The 16,725-nt window shown below is 49.5% G+C and overlaps 2 protein-coding genes across 2 annotated transcripts; both read right to left on the bottom strand.

Annotated features, from left to right (window-relative positions):
- Positions 1 to 1,308, bottom strand: INHBE (inhibin subunit beta E). The gene is made up of 2 exons (XM_059934668.1): positions 1,011 to 1,308; positions 1 to 758 (listed from the first exon to the last, which is right to left on the bottom strand). The coding sequence occupies exons 1-2, from the start codon at positions 1,306 to 1,308 to the stop codon at positions 1 to 3; spliced, it is 1,056 nt and encodes a 351-aa protein (XP_059790651.1).
- A 4,842-nt stretch (positions 1,309 to 6,150) lies between these two features.
- Positions 6,151 to 14,865, bottom strand: INHBC (inhibin subunit beta C). The gene is made up of 2 exons (XM_059934667.1): positions 14,553 to 14,865; positions 6,151 to 6,896 (listed from the first exon to the last, which is right to left on the bottom strand). The coding sequence occupies exons 1-2, from the start codon at positions 14,863 to 14,865 to the stop codon at positions 6,151 to 6,153; spliced, it is 1,059 nt and encodes a 352-aa protein (XP_059790650.1).
- Between the last annotated feature and the right edge of the window lie 1,860 nt (positions 14,866 to 16,725).

Below are 16,725 nucleotides of genomic sequence, written 5' to 3'. Positions count from 1 at the left end.
CTAGCTGCAGCCACAGGCCTCTACCACCATATCTGGCACATCTGTCTTGACCACGTTGCCATCACGGTCAAGGTAGAGGAGAGAGAGAGGCCTTCGGGCAGTAGGGACACAGCAGGAAGTACCCAAGGGCCAAGGGTTGTTGGCCTTGAGGAGGCTGAAGACGGCAGAATGGAAGGAGGCAGCAATGCCTGGGCTGCCAGCCAGGTGCGGGGGACACTGCCCACTGCAGTAATTCAGCTGGTACCCCTCGGGCTGCAAGATCCAGTCCCGCCATCCCAGTTCCTGGAAGTCTACATAATGGTCTCGCCTACAACATAAGGGGGTCCCAGGCTCACAGCTGGGGGTCCTCCTCCTGGCCCGGCCTGCTCCAGGCTCTTTGGGCCGGGTCTTCAGCTCCAGGAAGGGCCGCTGCTCTCCCTCTGTGTCCAGGAGCTGCTGAGTTTGGGGGGCAGCTGTGCTGTTGCCTTCTAGGGGTCTGCAGTCCAGTTGGAGTTTCAAGACACCAGACTCCTCACGCCTCAAGCCACTAGAGGGCAGAGTCAGGGCGTGCCAGCCTGGGGTTGTCAGTTGGTGCTCAGCCAGGAGGACGTGGGACCCTCGGCGTCTCCTCCTAGGGCCCCATCGGAAAATCCTCAAGGAAAGAGTGCTGGGAAGGGTGGGGAGCACGTGCAGCCAGAGGCGAGCGTGGTACAGGTGGTGGGAGCGAGGAGTGGACAGGTAGAAGGTGAGCGTGGAGCTGCAGGTGGAGGTGGAGGAGTCTGCCGGGAAGATGGAGAAGGGATTGAGGAATGCGAGCGGAGATGATGCTGTCCCCTGAGACTCCCGCAAGCCCTGCCAGCCGTTCTCCCTAACTCCCACCTTTAGAAGAAGCAGGGACTCCGAGGCCAGTCCTGCTCCAACTCCTCCTCTTCCTCCTGTACTGCGCTCCCTCTGCTTCTGCTCTCGCTGTCATTCTCCCCTCCCTCCTCCCTTTCCCCCGCCTGCTCTCTGCCTGTCTCTCCCTCACCCACCTGTGATGGCAGCAAAGCTGATGACCTGCTCCCCATTCGCTGGAACCACACTTCCCCGCTGCAGTCTCCGGAGGGCTCTGGTCAGCGCTGCCTGGGGTGGAGGATGAGTTATTATGGGACGACCGGTCAGGTGTAGCCCCTCGAGGATCTGCTGCTTGGCTAGCTCAAGGACCAGAGCTCGTTCTGCTTGGGGTGCCAGTGTGGGGCCCCCACAGGAGGGACACACAGACCCTGCCCTCTGTGCCCACACCAGTGCCCACAGCAGCACCAGCTGGAGCTGGACATCAGAGAGCCCCATGTTCCTGGTGAATGGCCCTGGGTCAGGTCGGGAGCCTCGGATGGCAGTTGCTCCTTCTGTTGAGTCTGGTTGCGTGGAGGCCAATGAGGGCACGGCGGCAGCAGACAGCAGTGCCACACCTACCCTTGGCCAAGGGTAGAGCCACCTGTCTTCTGTTGCCTGGGACTCAGGAAGGCAGACAGTGGATGGTCCGATGGGTAGCTGTGTTCAGTGTAGTCTGCCACTTTGACCCTCACAGCTTATGTCTGGCTACTGACTGGGGCCTCTCTAGAGCCAGCAGCCTAGGGCTCCCTCACCTAGTGGTCAGCAGGCAGACCTACCCTCTGAGCCCCAGGATTGGCCAACTGTGCTGCCCATCAGGTCCCTGCAGGGGGTGGAGGTTCCCCCCTGGAGCTCAGGTTTCACCATCTGGCCCTGGTCACGGAGCTTGAGGCAGGGGTAGGGGGGGTGGGGGGGCTATGTGGACACGCATGATGCAAGAAGGAGGATGATTTCACATGCTCAGTCCCCAAGGTCTGGGGCTCGGGGGAGGGAACTCCATATGAGCAAGGTGTGAAGGGCAGTTTCCCCCATACCTACAGTCTGTCTAGCTTGCCCATCCACCACTGCTGCAGCAGTTTCCATGAGGCAGCTGGGAATCCCAGTGGTTATTTCTCTGGGCTGGAAGGTGAACTCTGGTCTTTTTATTTCTAGCAATGGGACTGGGACAGTGGTGAGAGGCTGGGGGTGGGAGGAACGGAGTCCTCTTGCCCAGGCCAAGGTGGCAGTGCCACGGGGCACAGAAGTCACCCCCTGACCTTGCCTGTGCTGACCGCCCAGAGTCCAGTTGGACTGGAGCACAGTGTGGACGAGGGCTGGAGCATTGGGGGGGAGTAGCACGTTACTGTGATGTCTGGGGAAACCTAGAGAGGTGGGGGTAGTGGTGATGCAATCTTACAGCAGGGCAGAGTCCATCAAGGATGGCAGAGGGGCATGGGAGTTGGAAGGGCCTGTCCCCAGCTGCTGGTTCTCTTTCAGGGCACTGTAAGAACTGCCTAGATTTGGGATATCCTAGAAGTGGTGCCAGCCTCTGTTCATGGTGGTGGGAAATGGAAGGTTTATGGACTTTTTTTTAAAAAATTAATTTATTTAATTTATTTATTTTTGGCTGCATTGGGTCTTCGTTGCTGTGCGCGGGCTTTCTCTAGTTGCGGCGAGCGGGGGCTACTCTTCTTTGCAGTTCATGGGCTTCTCATTGCGGTGGCTTCTCTTGTTGCCAAGCACAGGCTCTAGGCACACGGGTTTGGTGGTTGTGGCTCACGGGCTTAGTTGCTGGGCGGCATGTGGCATCTTCCCGGACCAGGGCTCGAACCCGTGTCCCCTGCACTGGCAGGTGGATTCTCAACCACCGTGCCACCAGGAAGCCCAGGTTTATGGACTTTTAAGAACAAAGCATGGCCAGTACAGCAACCTTAGTCCCAACCCCAGCCCTCCTTACCACACTGCTCACTGGCTTTAAATGGCCTAACCAAGGCCTCATGCCAGCCTTTCTCCTTATGCTCAAGTTTCTTCAAGAAGCTGGGAGGAAGTGAGTGTGGTTTGGAAATGTGCCCCTATTCCAATTTATTAGTCTCCCCGCTATTCAGCCAGTGGAGGCTGTCAAGAGAGACTAGTAGATATGGCACAGGGGAAGAGAGGTGGCGCCTTGGGGGCTGGGGCTCAGTACCACCAGTGTCCACCATGTGGCAGTGCTGAGCCACTGGACAGCAGCAGGCTTGGCGCTGACCAGCTTCCCAGGGAAGGGGCTGCTCTGGGGAGTGGAGAGATTCAGAGCGCTTCCCAACCTCTCACTCTGGGGACCCTGCCTCTACACCAGAAGACAGAGAAGCTGGTCCCTCAGCTCTCTCCCCTCGCCACTGCTGGAGAGCAGAAGCTGTCGTCAGGACCACATCACTGCTAACTTCGGTTTGGTTTTGGATCTCATCGCTGCTGACATGTGGCAATGGAGCATGGTGATGGGTGCCAGGCTCTTCCTAGAAACTTAGGGCACCTGTGGTGGGGAGGGGGACAATGAGACTTTTAGATGCTCCTCTCTACCTTAGGTCTTGAGTCATATTCAAGCCCATCTGTCCAGGGCTCTCCCCAGCTCCCAACTCCCTCTCTATCGGTCAGGCTGGTGAGTGACAGCCCTCTACCGCCTGGGGTCTGGACCACAGAACTGCAAAGCAAAGGTTTCTGCCCATGGTGCTGTCTCAGAGGGCTTACCTGTGGGTGAGCCTGAGTCAAGTAAAGCAACAGGAAGTGGCTGCAGGAGTCATTGACCCCATCTCTCCCCTCCCCTCTGTGTCAGATGCCCCCAATTTCCAGCTCTTCCTACCCTCTTGCTGCTGTGCCTGGCCTGCCCCTACCTTCCTACTGACACTTACGTCAGAACCCAGCTATAAATATGCTCTTAGCATCTTAGTCACTTTTCTCAAGAAGTGCTCCCAGGTTATAAATACCCCAGCCATCTGCCTCCCAAGCCCGCCCTACCACCAACCTGGTTGGGGGCTGGGGGTAGCGACAGGCTTGAGGGTGGGTAAGGAAGTAGAAGGAGCCGGAGTGATTATCTTGCCCGAAAGAGAAAAGCCTGACCAAGTCTAGAGTTAGGGGCCAGGGAGCTCTGGAAGAAAAGGTTTGGAAGAAGACAATTCCACTCTTTCTCCTTTTTGTTAAAGACAGAGTCAAAAAGGAAAAAGAATAATACTGATCCCTTCTAAATTTAGTTTATTTTAAAATTTGCTATTTTGTTCATCTTGGATTTTTTTGCATTGCTTTTTAAAAATATTGCATTAAGATCCTATTTATCTTGACTGATGAATTTTTTGGCATCCCCTTAAAATTCTGTCCCCAAGGCAAGAGCCTCACTTCTCCTCACCTTAGTCTTGGCCCTGGGGACTGAAGCTATAGTTGGAGGGAGGGAGGTTAGATCTGGGGGACGGGTGGATTGGGGGTGGGAGACAGCGGTGGAAGGGGGAGGCAGAGCCACCAGAAGACTTCCTTAGATTCTCTGCTTAGATGAAGATTTCCTCAAGTCAAAGTTGGGATAACTTCCATGAGTTTGCTCCTGAAGCCCCACAGCTCAGATTTGCAGTCCCCCAGGAGGTCTCTTTCAGACTTTCTCCTTTTAGGGTTCCATTTCCAAGGACCTCAGACCTAGATAGGCGGGGGTTATATGCTGAGCAAACACTGACATCACGTTTCCCAGAGGACACATGGGTTTTGCGCAAACTCGGCCTTGGGCTGCAGACAATATTGACCCCATGGTTCAGGGCTGTCCAACCAAAGGGAGGAGATGGTGGGGGAAGAGGGCAAAGGTCTAGAGAGGACCCAGTCTCAGAGCAAATGCCTCCCTCTCCTCACCCCAGGCCTTCCTTTTCTTCTCCTTGTCCCACTCAAGTGGCCCTTGGCCAGTTCCAGCTTCCAGACAGGACTCCTAGCTGGAGCCCTGGGGGTGAGTGAAGGGAAGGCAGCCAGCTCGGAGCCATGCCTCTGCCTCCCACCATGTGTGTGCCCACAGGTTGTCACCTACTTGCTGACTGAGCAGTGATCTGTCTCATTTCTTGGAGCAAGGACAGAGGGAGGAGAGGAGCAGGTAAAACCCAGGTCTTTATTAGCCATAAGACAAGCAAAGATGGTTCTGGGAGGGAGGAGGGGGCCTAAGAAAGAAGAGGAAGCAGCCTGGTGAAGGAAGAGTCATGATGTGTGGGATGGACATAATAGTTCAGCCCTAAGGAGACTGGGAGGAGAGAAAAGTGGACAGGGCAGGCAGGCTCTGTGTCATCTGGGGTTTCAGTCAGGGTCCTGGCATGACATAAAAGACCCACTCACCTGTCTGTGTTTGCATCACTAAGAAGACTTAATGAAGGACTTCTTTACGGAGGTATGGGCAGGGTTAAGGGAACCAAGGAGGGATTTTGAAGCACCCAGGGACCGGCAAGAATGGAAAGCCATTACAAGCCCATAGCATGGAAACGGTGATGTCAGAACTTAGGCACAGCTGGAGCCATGGAGGGGGTGGGGAGCTAGACAGGAGCTGTAGGGACATGGATGCAGCCACAGTCACACAGAACCATGGAACCTAGGCAGAAGGAGGAGGAATAAGAAACACCCTGACCTCTGTCTTCTCCTGTCTTCTCCTTTGATCTCCTGCCTCTGTCTCCTCTTGGTCAAACTCAGCAGGAAGCCAGAGGCCAAAGGAACTCAGGTGAGTCAGACCCCAAGGGTACGGAGCAGCACGGAGAAGGACGAAGAGTGGATGAGAGTGTGCCAAGAGAGCCTTTAGCAGCCCATTGGGCAAGTAAGAGGAAAAGGGCTCAAGACATGGAGAGGATCGAATGTTTGGTGAATCTAAGGAAGGGACTCTCTGGAGATCCAGAAAAGCAGGGGAAGGGACTGGGTCAACTCATCCTGGAGTTGGGGACATTGAGTAGAAAGGGCAGGGAGGCATAGTGGATTGTGGGCTGGATTAAAGTTGGGCTATGGGTATCTGTCTGGGAACCAGATGGCACTGCTCATGGTTGGAGGTGGATGAGAGTCCCTAGGGTGGCGGGTGAGCACGTGAGCTCGCTGGAGGGACTATGCTCTAGGAGAGGGGCCGGTCGTTATGAAGATGGTACAGTGACTCTCCTTAGATGACAGTGATTCTCCTTTGATGAAGATCTCCTCACGTCAAAGTTGGGATAATTCTCATAAGTTGCTCAGGAAGAGGGAGTCCATCTTCTGGACAGAGGCAGTAACGGGGCCACCCCCTCCTCTCAAGGAAGAGCGCCTCCGTCAGGGCATGTTTGCCTACCCCACCTCGGGCTGCCTGTACCGCACAGACTAACTGCACCCACACGCCTCTACCACCATGTCAGGTATGTCAGTCTTGACAATGTTGCTGTTCCTGTCATAGTAGAGCAGAGACAGGGGGCGCCGGGCAGTGGGCACGCAGCATGACCCCCCTCTGGCAGTGCCCGCAGCGGTGTTGGCCTTGAGAAGATTGAGCACCGCGGTATGAAAGGAGGCGGCAATGCCAGGCATGCCTGCCACGTGCAGGGGGCACTGCCCTGTGCAGAAGTTCATTGCGTAGCCCTCAGGCTGGATGATCCAGTCGTGCCAGCCAATCTCACGGAAGTCCACAAAGAACTCTTGTCGACAGCACATCCTGGACCTACCCTGGCAGTCGATGCCTCGCCGGCGAACGCGGTGCTTGCCCCCAACTCTTACACGGGCTGTCACAAAAGGCCTATGGGCAGCCCCACCCAGGATGACTGGGCTCCAGGCTACCTGGCCTTCAGGGACCAGCTCCAGGATCAGGTGCCCCTGGCTGCAGGCAGCCTGAGCTTCAGGGCCCAGGAGGAGCTGGTGCCAACCACTGTCATCCACCTCCAGCAGGTGCTGAGTGGCGAAGGTGAGGTTGGTGGCATGTGGGCTGAGCACGAGGACCCTCACCTTCAAAGTCCACGTGGTATTGGGAGGGAGCTGCACAAAGAACATGAGGCTGGCCTGCTGGACCTCCAGGCCGCCAACAGTTCTATCAGAGGAGAAGTGGAAATCAAGACGAGTCTGGTCGATGTTGGAGAGGCCTGTGGACACAAGAAGCCCCAGTCAGTGGCTTTCGGAGTCAAATCTACCAACTACATATCTATTCTCAGCATGCTTGAATTCCCTTTGTTCTTTCTCGACCACACTGTTGGCATTGTTAACTACCCCTTCCTGCTTAAAAATCTTTTCTCTCTTGGTTTCCATGACACAACTCTCTTGATTCTTCCTTGATTTTCTTTGCTGGCTTTTCTTTCTCTCACCATCCCTCCAATGCAAGAGTTCTCCAGGGTCTGTCCTTGACCTTCATTTCCTTTTTTTTTTTTTTTTTTGCCATGCAGCATGTAGGATCTTAGTTCCCCGACCAGGGATAGAACCTGCGACCCCTGCAGTGGAAGCGAGGAGTCTTAACCACTGGACCGCCAGGGAAGTCCCATTTCCTCTTACTCTACACTGAGAGGAGCTCTGACCCACACTCACAGTCAGCCAACACAAGTTTTGTGCTGGTGATTCACAAATCTGTATGTCCAGTCCAGACCATTTTGCACCTTGGGAATCACCAAGCTTCAGGCCTAAACTTCTAACTGCTTAATTTTGCCACATCCTGCCAGCATATTAAAATCAATTTATCCCACGTGAAAATCATTATTTCCTCCCTATGTACCTCTCTTTCCGTTCTTAGAACTGGTGGCATCATTACCTTCCTTATCACCTTTAGAAACTCCCCACATCCAGTTCCTCACCACAGTGGTTCTAACGGCTATGCATTTCTTCCTGTACCTGTTACTGTTGCCCAGTTTCCCCTCTTCATCCTTCACCTGACCTATTGAAACACATTAATTGGGTTTCTGTTCCCTCCACTCCTGCTCTTGTCAGGATCACTAACACCTTCCACGTTGCCAAATCCAATGGTTTCATCTCTTTATGTTCATCTTACCTGACCTCTAAGCAGTGTTTGACACAGTTAACCATCCCTTCCTTCTTGAAGTAATTTCCTCTCTTGGCTTTCATGACTCTGGCCACTCCATCTTGGTCTCTTTGGCTGACAGCTCCTCTTCCTCTGCCTGACCTCTAAATGTTGGAGGTCCTAAGCTCCCTCCTCTTCTCTATCTATACTCTCTCCCAGAAAGAACCCATCAATTCCCCTGGCTTTCAATTCCATCTATATGCTGACGACTCCCAGATATCTATATCCATGGCCCTGACCTCTCCCTGTGCCTAGGCTTGTATATCCAGCTGCTGATCTGATATTCCACTTGGACATCCAATGCTATCTCAGACTTTTCATGTTCAAAGAAGAACTCTAGATTTATCCCCTGCAACCCATATCTGTTCCTTCTTCAATCTTCCCCTTCCCTGTAAATGCACTGCTTAAACCAAAGTCTTGCTTGCCCTCATTCCCTTCTTTGAAATTATCTGCAGACCTGTCAACTCTATCTCTAGTTCATAATATAATTTCACTTAACCCCACCTCCTCTACCATACATTAGTTCAACCCACAATCATCTTTTTCTTGAACTATGGCAATAGCTTGCCAAGTGGTCCACTCTTGTCCCCAAAACCATTCTTCACATATCAGCCAGAGTGACCTCTTTTTTTTTTTTTGCCGTGCCTTGTGGCCTGTGGGACCTTAGTTCCCCAGCCAGGGATCAAACCCGTGCCCGCTGTAGTGGAAGCACAGAGTCTTAACCACTGGACCGCCAGGGAAGTCCCAGAGTGATCTTTTTATAACATAAATCTGATCAGCTTAATCCTCTCAGCTTAAAACCCTTCAAAGGCTTCCCATTGCTATTTGAATAAAAGCTAAACCCTTTAACATAGGAAACACGTATGATTAGGCATTCTGCCATTTAATGACTATATTCTACCTATACTGGCTTTTCTCTGTTCCTTGAACTCACCAAACATGGACCCACCTCATGGTCTTTGCACTTGCTGTTTCCCCTGCCTGGAATATCTTTCCAAGCTCTTTGAATGACTGGCTCCTTTTTGGCATTCAGCGCAAATTCACCTCTTCAGAGAGGCTTCCCTGACTAACCTAGCTAAAGCAGCTTTCAACTCTACCCTCATCTCTTTAATACATTATCCTGCTTAATTGTCTTTATAGCCACTATCACTCTCTGTAATCATCTTGGTTTTTTGTTCATTTGCTTCTCCTCCCCTCCTCTTCTCCCCCTCCCAGCTCCCAGCTAGAATGTAAACTCCTTGAAGGTAGAGATTGTGCCTGTATGGTTTACCACTGTATCCCTAGTACCTAGTACATAATAGGCATTCAGTTAACATTTGGTGAGTGAATGGTCTTTCATTCTTTAATTCTTATTTTACACTGACACAATAATTATTTTCCAAAAAGGCTAGATCATAAAATTCATGGTTTCAAAAACTTTATTGATGAATAAAACCAAACTCTTTTAGGAGGCAATTAAATGCCATTATGCTTTGGCCTTAGCAACCCTTATTTATTTATATTTATTTATTTTAAGTAAAGGATGCTTTATTGTGGGAATGCCACTGATACTCTCATGGGCATAAAAGAGCAGAAAATAAAGTTCATCTAGACTTAGTGTGAATTGTAAGGTCTGGAATAAGGTTGCCCTTGACAGCTCTCAGAGCCAACAAGATCTCTCTCATCTCACTCTCCCTATGTAAGTCTACTCCATTCTTCTCTTTCTGTGGATCTACCTCTTTTGCTTCCCTGTCACCTTCCTCAGGTTCCAAAATGGTGGCCCTAGCTTCTGCATCTACAGAACCTTTAACTTAGCTCTTCCTAGCTAAGTGAGCTGATCTTTCAGTGTTCCAATTCCAAAATCCTAAAAGAAGAGTCTGATTGACCCAGCTAATCTTTTCTTGCTAGGTCACCAGCACCCAACATTTAGAACCTCATAAGTCACCCCAGTCATGGTAGGCAGACACAGGACCAGCAGGGGCTGTGATAGACCATTACATTGTTGACCCCCAGGGAACAACACCTCCCAATGTTCATGGTTTTGTGCAATCCCTTCCCATATTAATTCTGGGCTTGGCATGTGACTTGATATGGCCAATGAGACGTAAGCAAGCACGATGCAAGCAGAAACTTAGTAAGTACTTACACTTTGAGGTAGGAAAACGTTAATGCTTTAAAGAAACTTGGGCTAGACTACTGAATGATGAGAAGCCATCTGGAGACTTCGGAGAGACCATCTTAGATGTTCTAGCCCCATCTGAGTTCCTAGCTGAATGCAGTTGCTTGAATGAACTCAGTTACACCACATGGAGTGAGAGAACTGTCCAGAATAAGTCCAGTCAAATTACAAAATCACAGAAACTATTGAATTTTTTTGTTTTAAGACTCAGTGTTTGAGCTGATTTGCCATATTAATGGATAACTTAAACAGAAATTAGGATCAGAAGTGGGGTACTCCGTAGCAAAGACCTAAAATATGTAGCATTGGCTTTGGGACTGGGTGGCAACCAGAGGATGGAAGGACAGCAGGGAGACTGTTAGTGAAGTCTGGAAGGACAGTGAGGAAATTGCTACTGGAAGCTGGACAAAGGAGAACCTGTGTTATGTATTGGCTATCGTCTCTGGTAACTGGAAGCTAGAAATGGTATCTAACAGAATTGTGAATTTAGCTAAAGATATTTCCAGGCAGAATGCTGAAAATGCCATTTGGCTTATTTTAGCTGCCTATGATAAGGCATTTCAGGAGTGAGATGAACTAAAAAACGAACTGTTCAATTTTCAAGCAGAATTTAGAGAAAACATTTCCAATAGGACTTGCTAGATGGAACAATAAAATATTTTTTTTCATCCCTCAACTCTCTGTCTGGCAAAAAGGTTATCAAACTAATAAATGGTCTCAGGGCAAAAACCAAATCCAGGGCACTGCCAGTAAAACATAGCTTCAGAGCGAAGATCAAAATAATAACGGGGGGGCTTCCCTGGTGGCGCAGTGGTTGGGAATCCGCCTGCCAATGCAGGGGACACGGGTTCGTGCCCCGGTCCGGGAGGATCCCACATGCCGCGGAGCAACTAAGCCTGTGAGCCACAACTACTGAGCCTGCGCGTCTGGAGCCTGTGCTCCGCAGCGGGAGAGGCCGCGACAGTGAGAGGCCCACGCACCACGATGAAGAGTGGCCCCCACTCGCCGCAACTGGAGAAAGCCCTTGCACAGAAACGAAGACCCAACACAGCCATAAATAAATAAATAAATAATAATAATAATAATAATAATAAAGGGGGAACTGTAAGACCCTTTGTTAAGATCTAACATCTTTGTTAAGATCTGAAATTTAAGATGTTCTGTAGACCCTCTCAACTAGACAGAGGGCTTCTAAGAATCTTAAGAGTGTTATCTCACTTATAAGAGGGTATCCTGACTTGTAACCTAAAGAGGAGTGTCTGTCTTGATAGAGTGGAGTGCCTTTTGTCTGAGTGAGAAGACTGTAATTTATTATTTAGAAGGCTCACAGAGTGTTAAAGAGAATTTTAATAGTGAAAGCAGCACCAGTTTGGACTAAAAGGGACAGAGATGATTCAAAATGAAAAGAAGTCTCCAGGCTCCCAACTTCTTTGGGCAGCATGCAGGCCGAAAAAACTACTTAGCTGCAAACACAGGTCATTTCCTATTTAAAAGGAAAGACATCTCAGAGGGTGGCACTAAGAGCTGAGAGAATGGATATAGAAGTCTAGGGGAGCAATGGTAGGCTCTCCTTAAGAGGAGAGGAAAATCCTACCAGTGGGCAGAACCAGGCCCTAACCAAAGGAATTCTGGATTTGGGGTAGACTGAGATATGTGGCTGGCTGGGTGTCAGAATTTTCATGGACCAGTGACTGCTCTGCGTCTCCCTCCCCCATTCGCCATTTGGAACAGAAGTATCTATTTATTCCATCCCTGAATCAGCATTGTATGTTAGGTATGTGGGAGGCAGATAACTTGAATTTTTAGGTCATAGGCAGTGTTGTGTTGGTAAATATTTAACAACTGGATTCCAGAGGGGGGAAAAAAGGCCCTGATTTGTAGTGTTTGCCAATTTCTGCGGTATAAATTCTCCCATCCTGGCCAATTTCAAACTATCGATGTGATGCCACTGGATGCACAGCTGGGAGATGTTCACCATCAGCTCTCATGAGCCAGTATGAGCCAGTTTCAGGACACCATTGAAGGCTCCTACCCGAGTTTCCCCAGGGCCCCAAGCTCTCTCTCTTCATATCTCCAGCAAGAACAATTCTCAGATCTTTCTTTCACACGATGGTGGAGATGATAGCTTAAATTGGAACTGAAAACTTCAAACTAAAACATTTAAATGTAAAAGGTAGAATCCAGGCATCAGTCATTCTCACCTCCAAGTTCATTTCAGGTCACACCCCCTGCAGCCTAAATGCTGTATTCATTCATTGATCAGCAAATATGTGGAAAGTATATAGACTTTGAAGTCAGCGAGAACTGTGTTTGAATTCTGCCCCTTGTAAGCTGTATGACCTTGGCCATGTAAATTATCTTCGAGTCTCAGTTTCTGCTTTCTTAAGATGGCAATGATAAAGTCTACTTTATGGAGTGATTGTAAGGATGAACTGAGAGGAGGCAGGTACACTAAATACCTGGTAACCGTCATTACTGTCACAATGTGCCAGGAAACTGGGCTAAGTATCAGGGATAGACAGGTGAAAAAAAAAAAACCAACCAGGATTTTGGTGTTCATGGCCATTTGTCCACCTTGTGCTCATCCACTCCAGACTACTTTTTAACTCTAAATGCAGTCCTTTTCTTTAGACTTTTACTCATGTTTTTCCATTTAGGATGTTGTTTACCATTTTCTACCCACTGAAGTCAAACTTACTCTACAATGCCAGCCAATTTGCAAACTTCTTCTGAAAGACTTTCCTGACTTACCAGGTCCCAGTGAATTACTTCTGGCCCATTAAGCACTTGTGCCCTCATCTAGCATTTATTTCACTCTGCCTTATATTCTAAGTAATTTATTCCCAGCAGCAACAACTAAACCCCTCATGGGCAGGAGCTGAGTCTTCTACTTTCAGTTCCCTCCCACCTTATCCTTTCTAAGTACATTACCTGTGTTAGCTCACTAAATTCTCTCAACTATCCTCTCATTATCTCTGTTTTGCAAATGAGAAAACTGACTATTAACAACCCAGGACACATAGAAATAAGTGGCTGAGCAGGGATTTGAGCCCAGTGTATCTGGCTCCAGAGTTTGTGTTCTTAATCATGAGCAGAAACCCCCTTTTGAACTAGAATAGGGTCTCATCCATCACTGGGGACTCTAGACATGGCCGAGCTGACCTACAGAATGGTTTGGCTGTTTATTGAGCATCTACTATATTTGCAAGAGGCAGAGTGGTAGAGTGGTCAAGGTCATGGATTCCAGACCCAGGCTGTCTGGCTCTACCATCTACTGGTCATGTGACCTTGAGCTAGTTACTCAACCTCTTTGTGCCTCAGTTTCATCACCTCTAAAATGGGGTAACAATAGTATTTGCCTCACTGGCTTGTTGTGAGGCTCTCAAGGAGTTAGTATATTTAAAAGGCTTAGAACACAGTAAACACTGTATAAGTGTTATCTATTTCTACTATACACTAGCCTCTGATGATAATGTGAGGAATAAATGACTGTTCCTGACCTCAAGGGGTTGCATTCTATGGGAAGACAGACTTCATAGAAAACCTGGAAACAGGCAATTCCATAAGGAAGGTCCAAGTTCAGGGTGAGCGTGTGGGGGCCACCAGAGAGGGAGCCCCTCACCTTCAGGTCAGGGTGGGTTTTTTCAGGATGAGAGTGCTGGATCTTGAAGGGAGTAGATGCTGACCAAGGGAAAGGGGCCAGGATTGGGAAGGGACTTCTAAACCTAAGAGAGAAGAACTTGCAAGAAGCTTAGAGGCCAGAGAGATCACTTGTTTGTTTCTGGTTCTCAGATCCTGTCTCTGAATTCTCTCTTTTTTTTTTTGGCCGCGCCTTGCAGCTTGTGGGATCTTAGTTCCCCGACCAGGGATTGAACCCGGGCCCACGGCAGTGAAAGTGTGGAATCCTAATGACTGGCCCACCAGGGAATTCCCCTGTCTCTGAATTCTTGATCTTCTTTCCAGCTGCCCACTAAATTCTCTAACCCCTCTCCCCTCTATGGAAGGAACTCTCTCGTCTTTATCCTCTATCCTTTAAATACCTTTCTGAGTCCTGTTTTGGCCCTGTTCTGACGTGGGGACCCGAGGTAATCAAGGCAAGGGGACAGGAGTAGGGTGGAGAGGTATTGTAATCCCAGTGTTTTACTTTTCTTCCTTTTACCCAAACGATGTATCTGGGGGAGTGGGGTACAGAGAGGCTGGATCCCAGGGCCAGAGGGAGGACAGACTCTCCAGCTCCCAGACCCTGGTCCAAGCCCAGGAAATGTCTGGGCTCACATCATAGCCTGTGGAAATTTGTGGGCCTGCAGAGAGAGGAGCCATGGGAGATAGCGGCAGGCAGTCTCAAAAGAAATGAAACGTACCCGCTTCCCAGGTGCCCATTGGTCAAGTCTAAACTACAAAGAGAGAGCCTGGTGGCGGGGGTGTGGGGGGAGCCTGGGATTGGGAGATTACATGCTGTGGAAGGCAAGAGTTGGGATGGTTTTGGGGAGAAAGTCAGGCGTCAGATTGGGGAGGAAGTTTTTCCTTTCCTTAAGAGATCGGGTTTGGGGGAAGATCTACAGACCAAGAACCCACCTGTCTCAGCAAAGCTGATGATCTCATACTCCTGTCCCCTGTCTGCTTCTGGAAGAGCCCCCTGTGGGGACCCATGGAGGCGCTGCAGCGCAGTCCTCAGAGCAGCTCGGGACACAGGCCGGCTCAGTGTTGGGCGCTGGCTGAGGTGCAGCTTGTCCAAGATGCTTCTCTTGGCCAGGTTAAGAAGCAGCTCCCGCTGGCTCTCCAGGTCCAAGGCGGGCCCCCCACATGCCAGACACTGACTGTCAGCTCTGGGAGTGGCCACTGCGTCTGGAGCCAGGAACAGGAAGGCCAGGAGCAATGAGGAGGTCATCGCTGGGGAAGGCCTTCCTTGAGCAACACAGTTGAGATAGAGCCGCAAACTCTGGGGTTCAGGGTCTCCACAGCTGTGGTCTCAGCTCCCTCCCAGCCGCCAGGGGCCCCGGAAGGAGAGTGTGTCCAGCTGGCATTACTCCTGGTTGCAGGGGATAGAGCAGTCAAACATCCAACTTGAGAGATGAAGCCAGTTACAGGTAGAACTTGGCAGAAGCCATATAGTCAGTGAAACTACAGAGTGGGGGATGTGAGGGGAGGTTGGTTTGTTTGGGGAAAGAAATGTCCCTGGGCCAACTTTGGGAGATAGTGGGTTACCCATGTGAGCTGCCAGGCCTGGGAACAAAGGTTAGAGATGAAATTCCTTTTCAGATCAACAGCCTTGCTGGGAAGCCTGGCAGTGGGGGGCGGAGGTAGGGTGCGGAGATCAGAGGTTTTAAGATAGAATGTTAAAGAATGACTTTCAAACAAGAGGGGGTCATTGGCAGGACAATTTAGGGCATTGTCATGCAGGTTGTTGTTTTTTGGTTTTTGTTTTTAATTTATTTTTGGCTGTGTTGGGTCTTCATTACTTGATTATGGGATGCTACCCCTAGGGGTGTTATACGATATACAGTATACGTACCATTTTACCTTTCTTTTCTTTTTCTTTTCTTTTCGCTGCGCTGTGCGTCTTGCGGGATCTTCCCCTCGGCTGGTGGGATCTTAGTTCCTCGACCAGGCATTGAAACTGGGCCCTCGGCAGTGAAAGTGCAGAGTCGTAACCACCGGACCACCAGGGAATTCTCCATTTTTCCTTTCTAAAAGTTGAAATTTTCTGAATTCTGAAACATGTCTGGCCCTATGGATTTTTAATATGTAATTATAGGTCTGTATTGATTATCTGAGAGTTTTGAGATTTAAATAATTTTGTAAAGCACTTTACAGTGGCTGGCACAGAGTAAGTGGCTTAATAAAAGTTTATTGTTATTCTTGCTACATAGGTTTGTTAGCGGGCCAGAGTACCCTCACCTCTAGACGTGCTGAAGAAATTCTGCCAATATTTGCCCTTCTGGACTCTCCTTTCTTAGAGGCCATGTCCCCAATCACTATCTGTAGTGCAGTCACTTAAGTCATCTCTGCTGCTTACCACTATATTCCAGCATTGCACATAGGACCTACAATATAATATAGGTGTTTAAAACATATTTATTGAGTGAATAAATTCTAGAATACAGGCTTACAGGCTGGTTATAAGAAGTTACACTCAAGTCACCTAGATTGAATTTTTGTGTGTCACAGTTTCTTAGCCCCTTCAACAGGGGCTGATCTTTTTTCTTTTTTCTTTTTTTTTGCCGAGTGGCATGTGGGATCTTAGTTCCCCAACGAGGGATCGAACCAGAGCCCCCTGCATTGGAAGCACAGAGTCTTAACCACTGGACCGCCAGGGAAGCCCCTCTTCTTTTTTAAGCACTGTGATAGAAGTAGATTTATTATTCAGTTTCTAGTATAAATTTATTTATTTATAACATAAGGGTTTTATTGAGATATAATTCACAGAACATAAAATTCACCCTTTAGGCTTCCCTGGTGGCGCAGTGGTTGAGAATCTGCCTGCCAATGCAGGGCACACGGGTTCGAGTCCTGGTCTGGGAAGATCCCACATGCCACGGAGCGACTGGGCCCGTGAGCCACAGTTACTGAGCCTGCACGTCTGGAGCCTGTGCTCCGCAACAAGAGAGGCCGCGATAGTGAGAGGCCTGCGCACCGCAATGAAGAGTGGCCCCCGCTTGCCACAACTAGAGAAAGCCCTTGCACAGAAACGAAGACCCAACACAGCCATAAATAAAAAATAAATAAATAAAATTTGAAAAAAAAAATT

Source organism: Balaenoptera ricei, chromosome 10, assembly GCF_028023285.1.
Source record: "Balaenoptera ricei isolate mBalRic1 chromosome 10, mBalRic1.hap2, whole genome shotgun sequence".
Lineage (NCBI taxonomy): Eukaryota > Metazoa > Chordata > Mammalia > Artiodactyla > Balaenopteridae > Balaenoptera > Balaenoptera ricei.
Note: the sequence above shows the minus strand (reverse complement) of the source record. Positions and strands in the feature narration are given on the sequence as shown.

What these genes read in the sequence shown, in the direction of transcription:
- INHBE (XM_059934668.1), bottom strand. Translation starts at nt 1,308, where the DNA reads ATGGGGCTCTCTGATGTCCAGCTCCAGCTGGTGCTGCTGTGGGCACTG. An exon ending in CAGCTTTGCTGCCATCACAG is followed by an intron (nt 759 to 1,010) that starts GTGGGTGAGGGA and finishes TCTTCCCGGCAG; the next exon opens with ACTCCTCCACCTCCACCTGC.
- INHBC (XM_059934667.1), bottom strand. Translation starts at nt 14,865, where the DNA reads ATGACCTCCTCATTGCTCCTGGCCTTCCTGTTCCTGGCTCCAGACGCA. An exon ending in CATCAGCTTTGCTGAGACAG is followed by an intron (nt 6,897 to 14,552) that starts GTGGGTTCTTGG and finishes TTGTGTCCACAG; the next exon opens with GCCTCTCCAACATCGACCAG.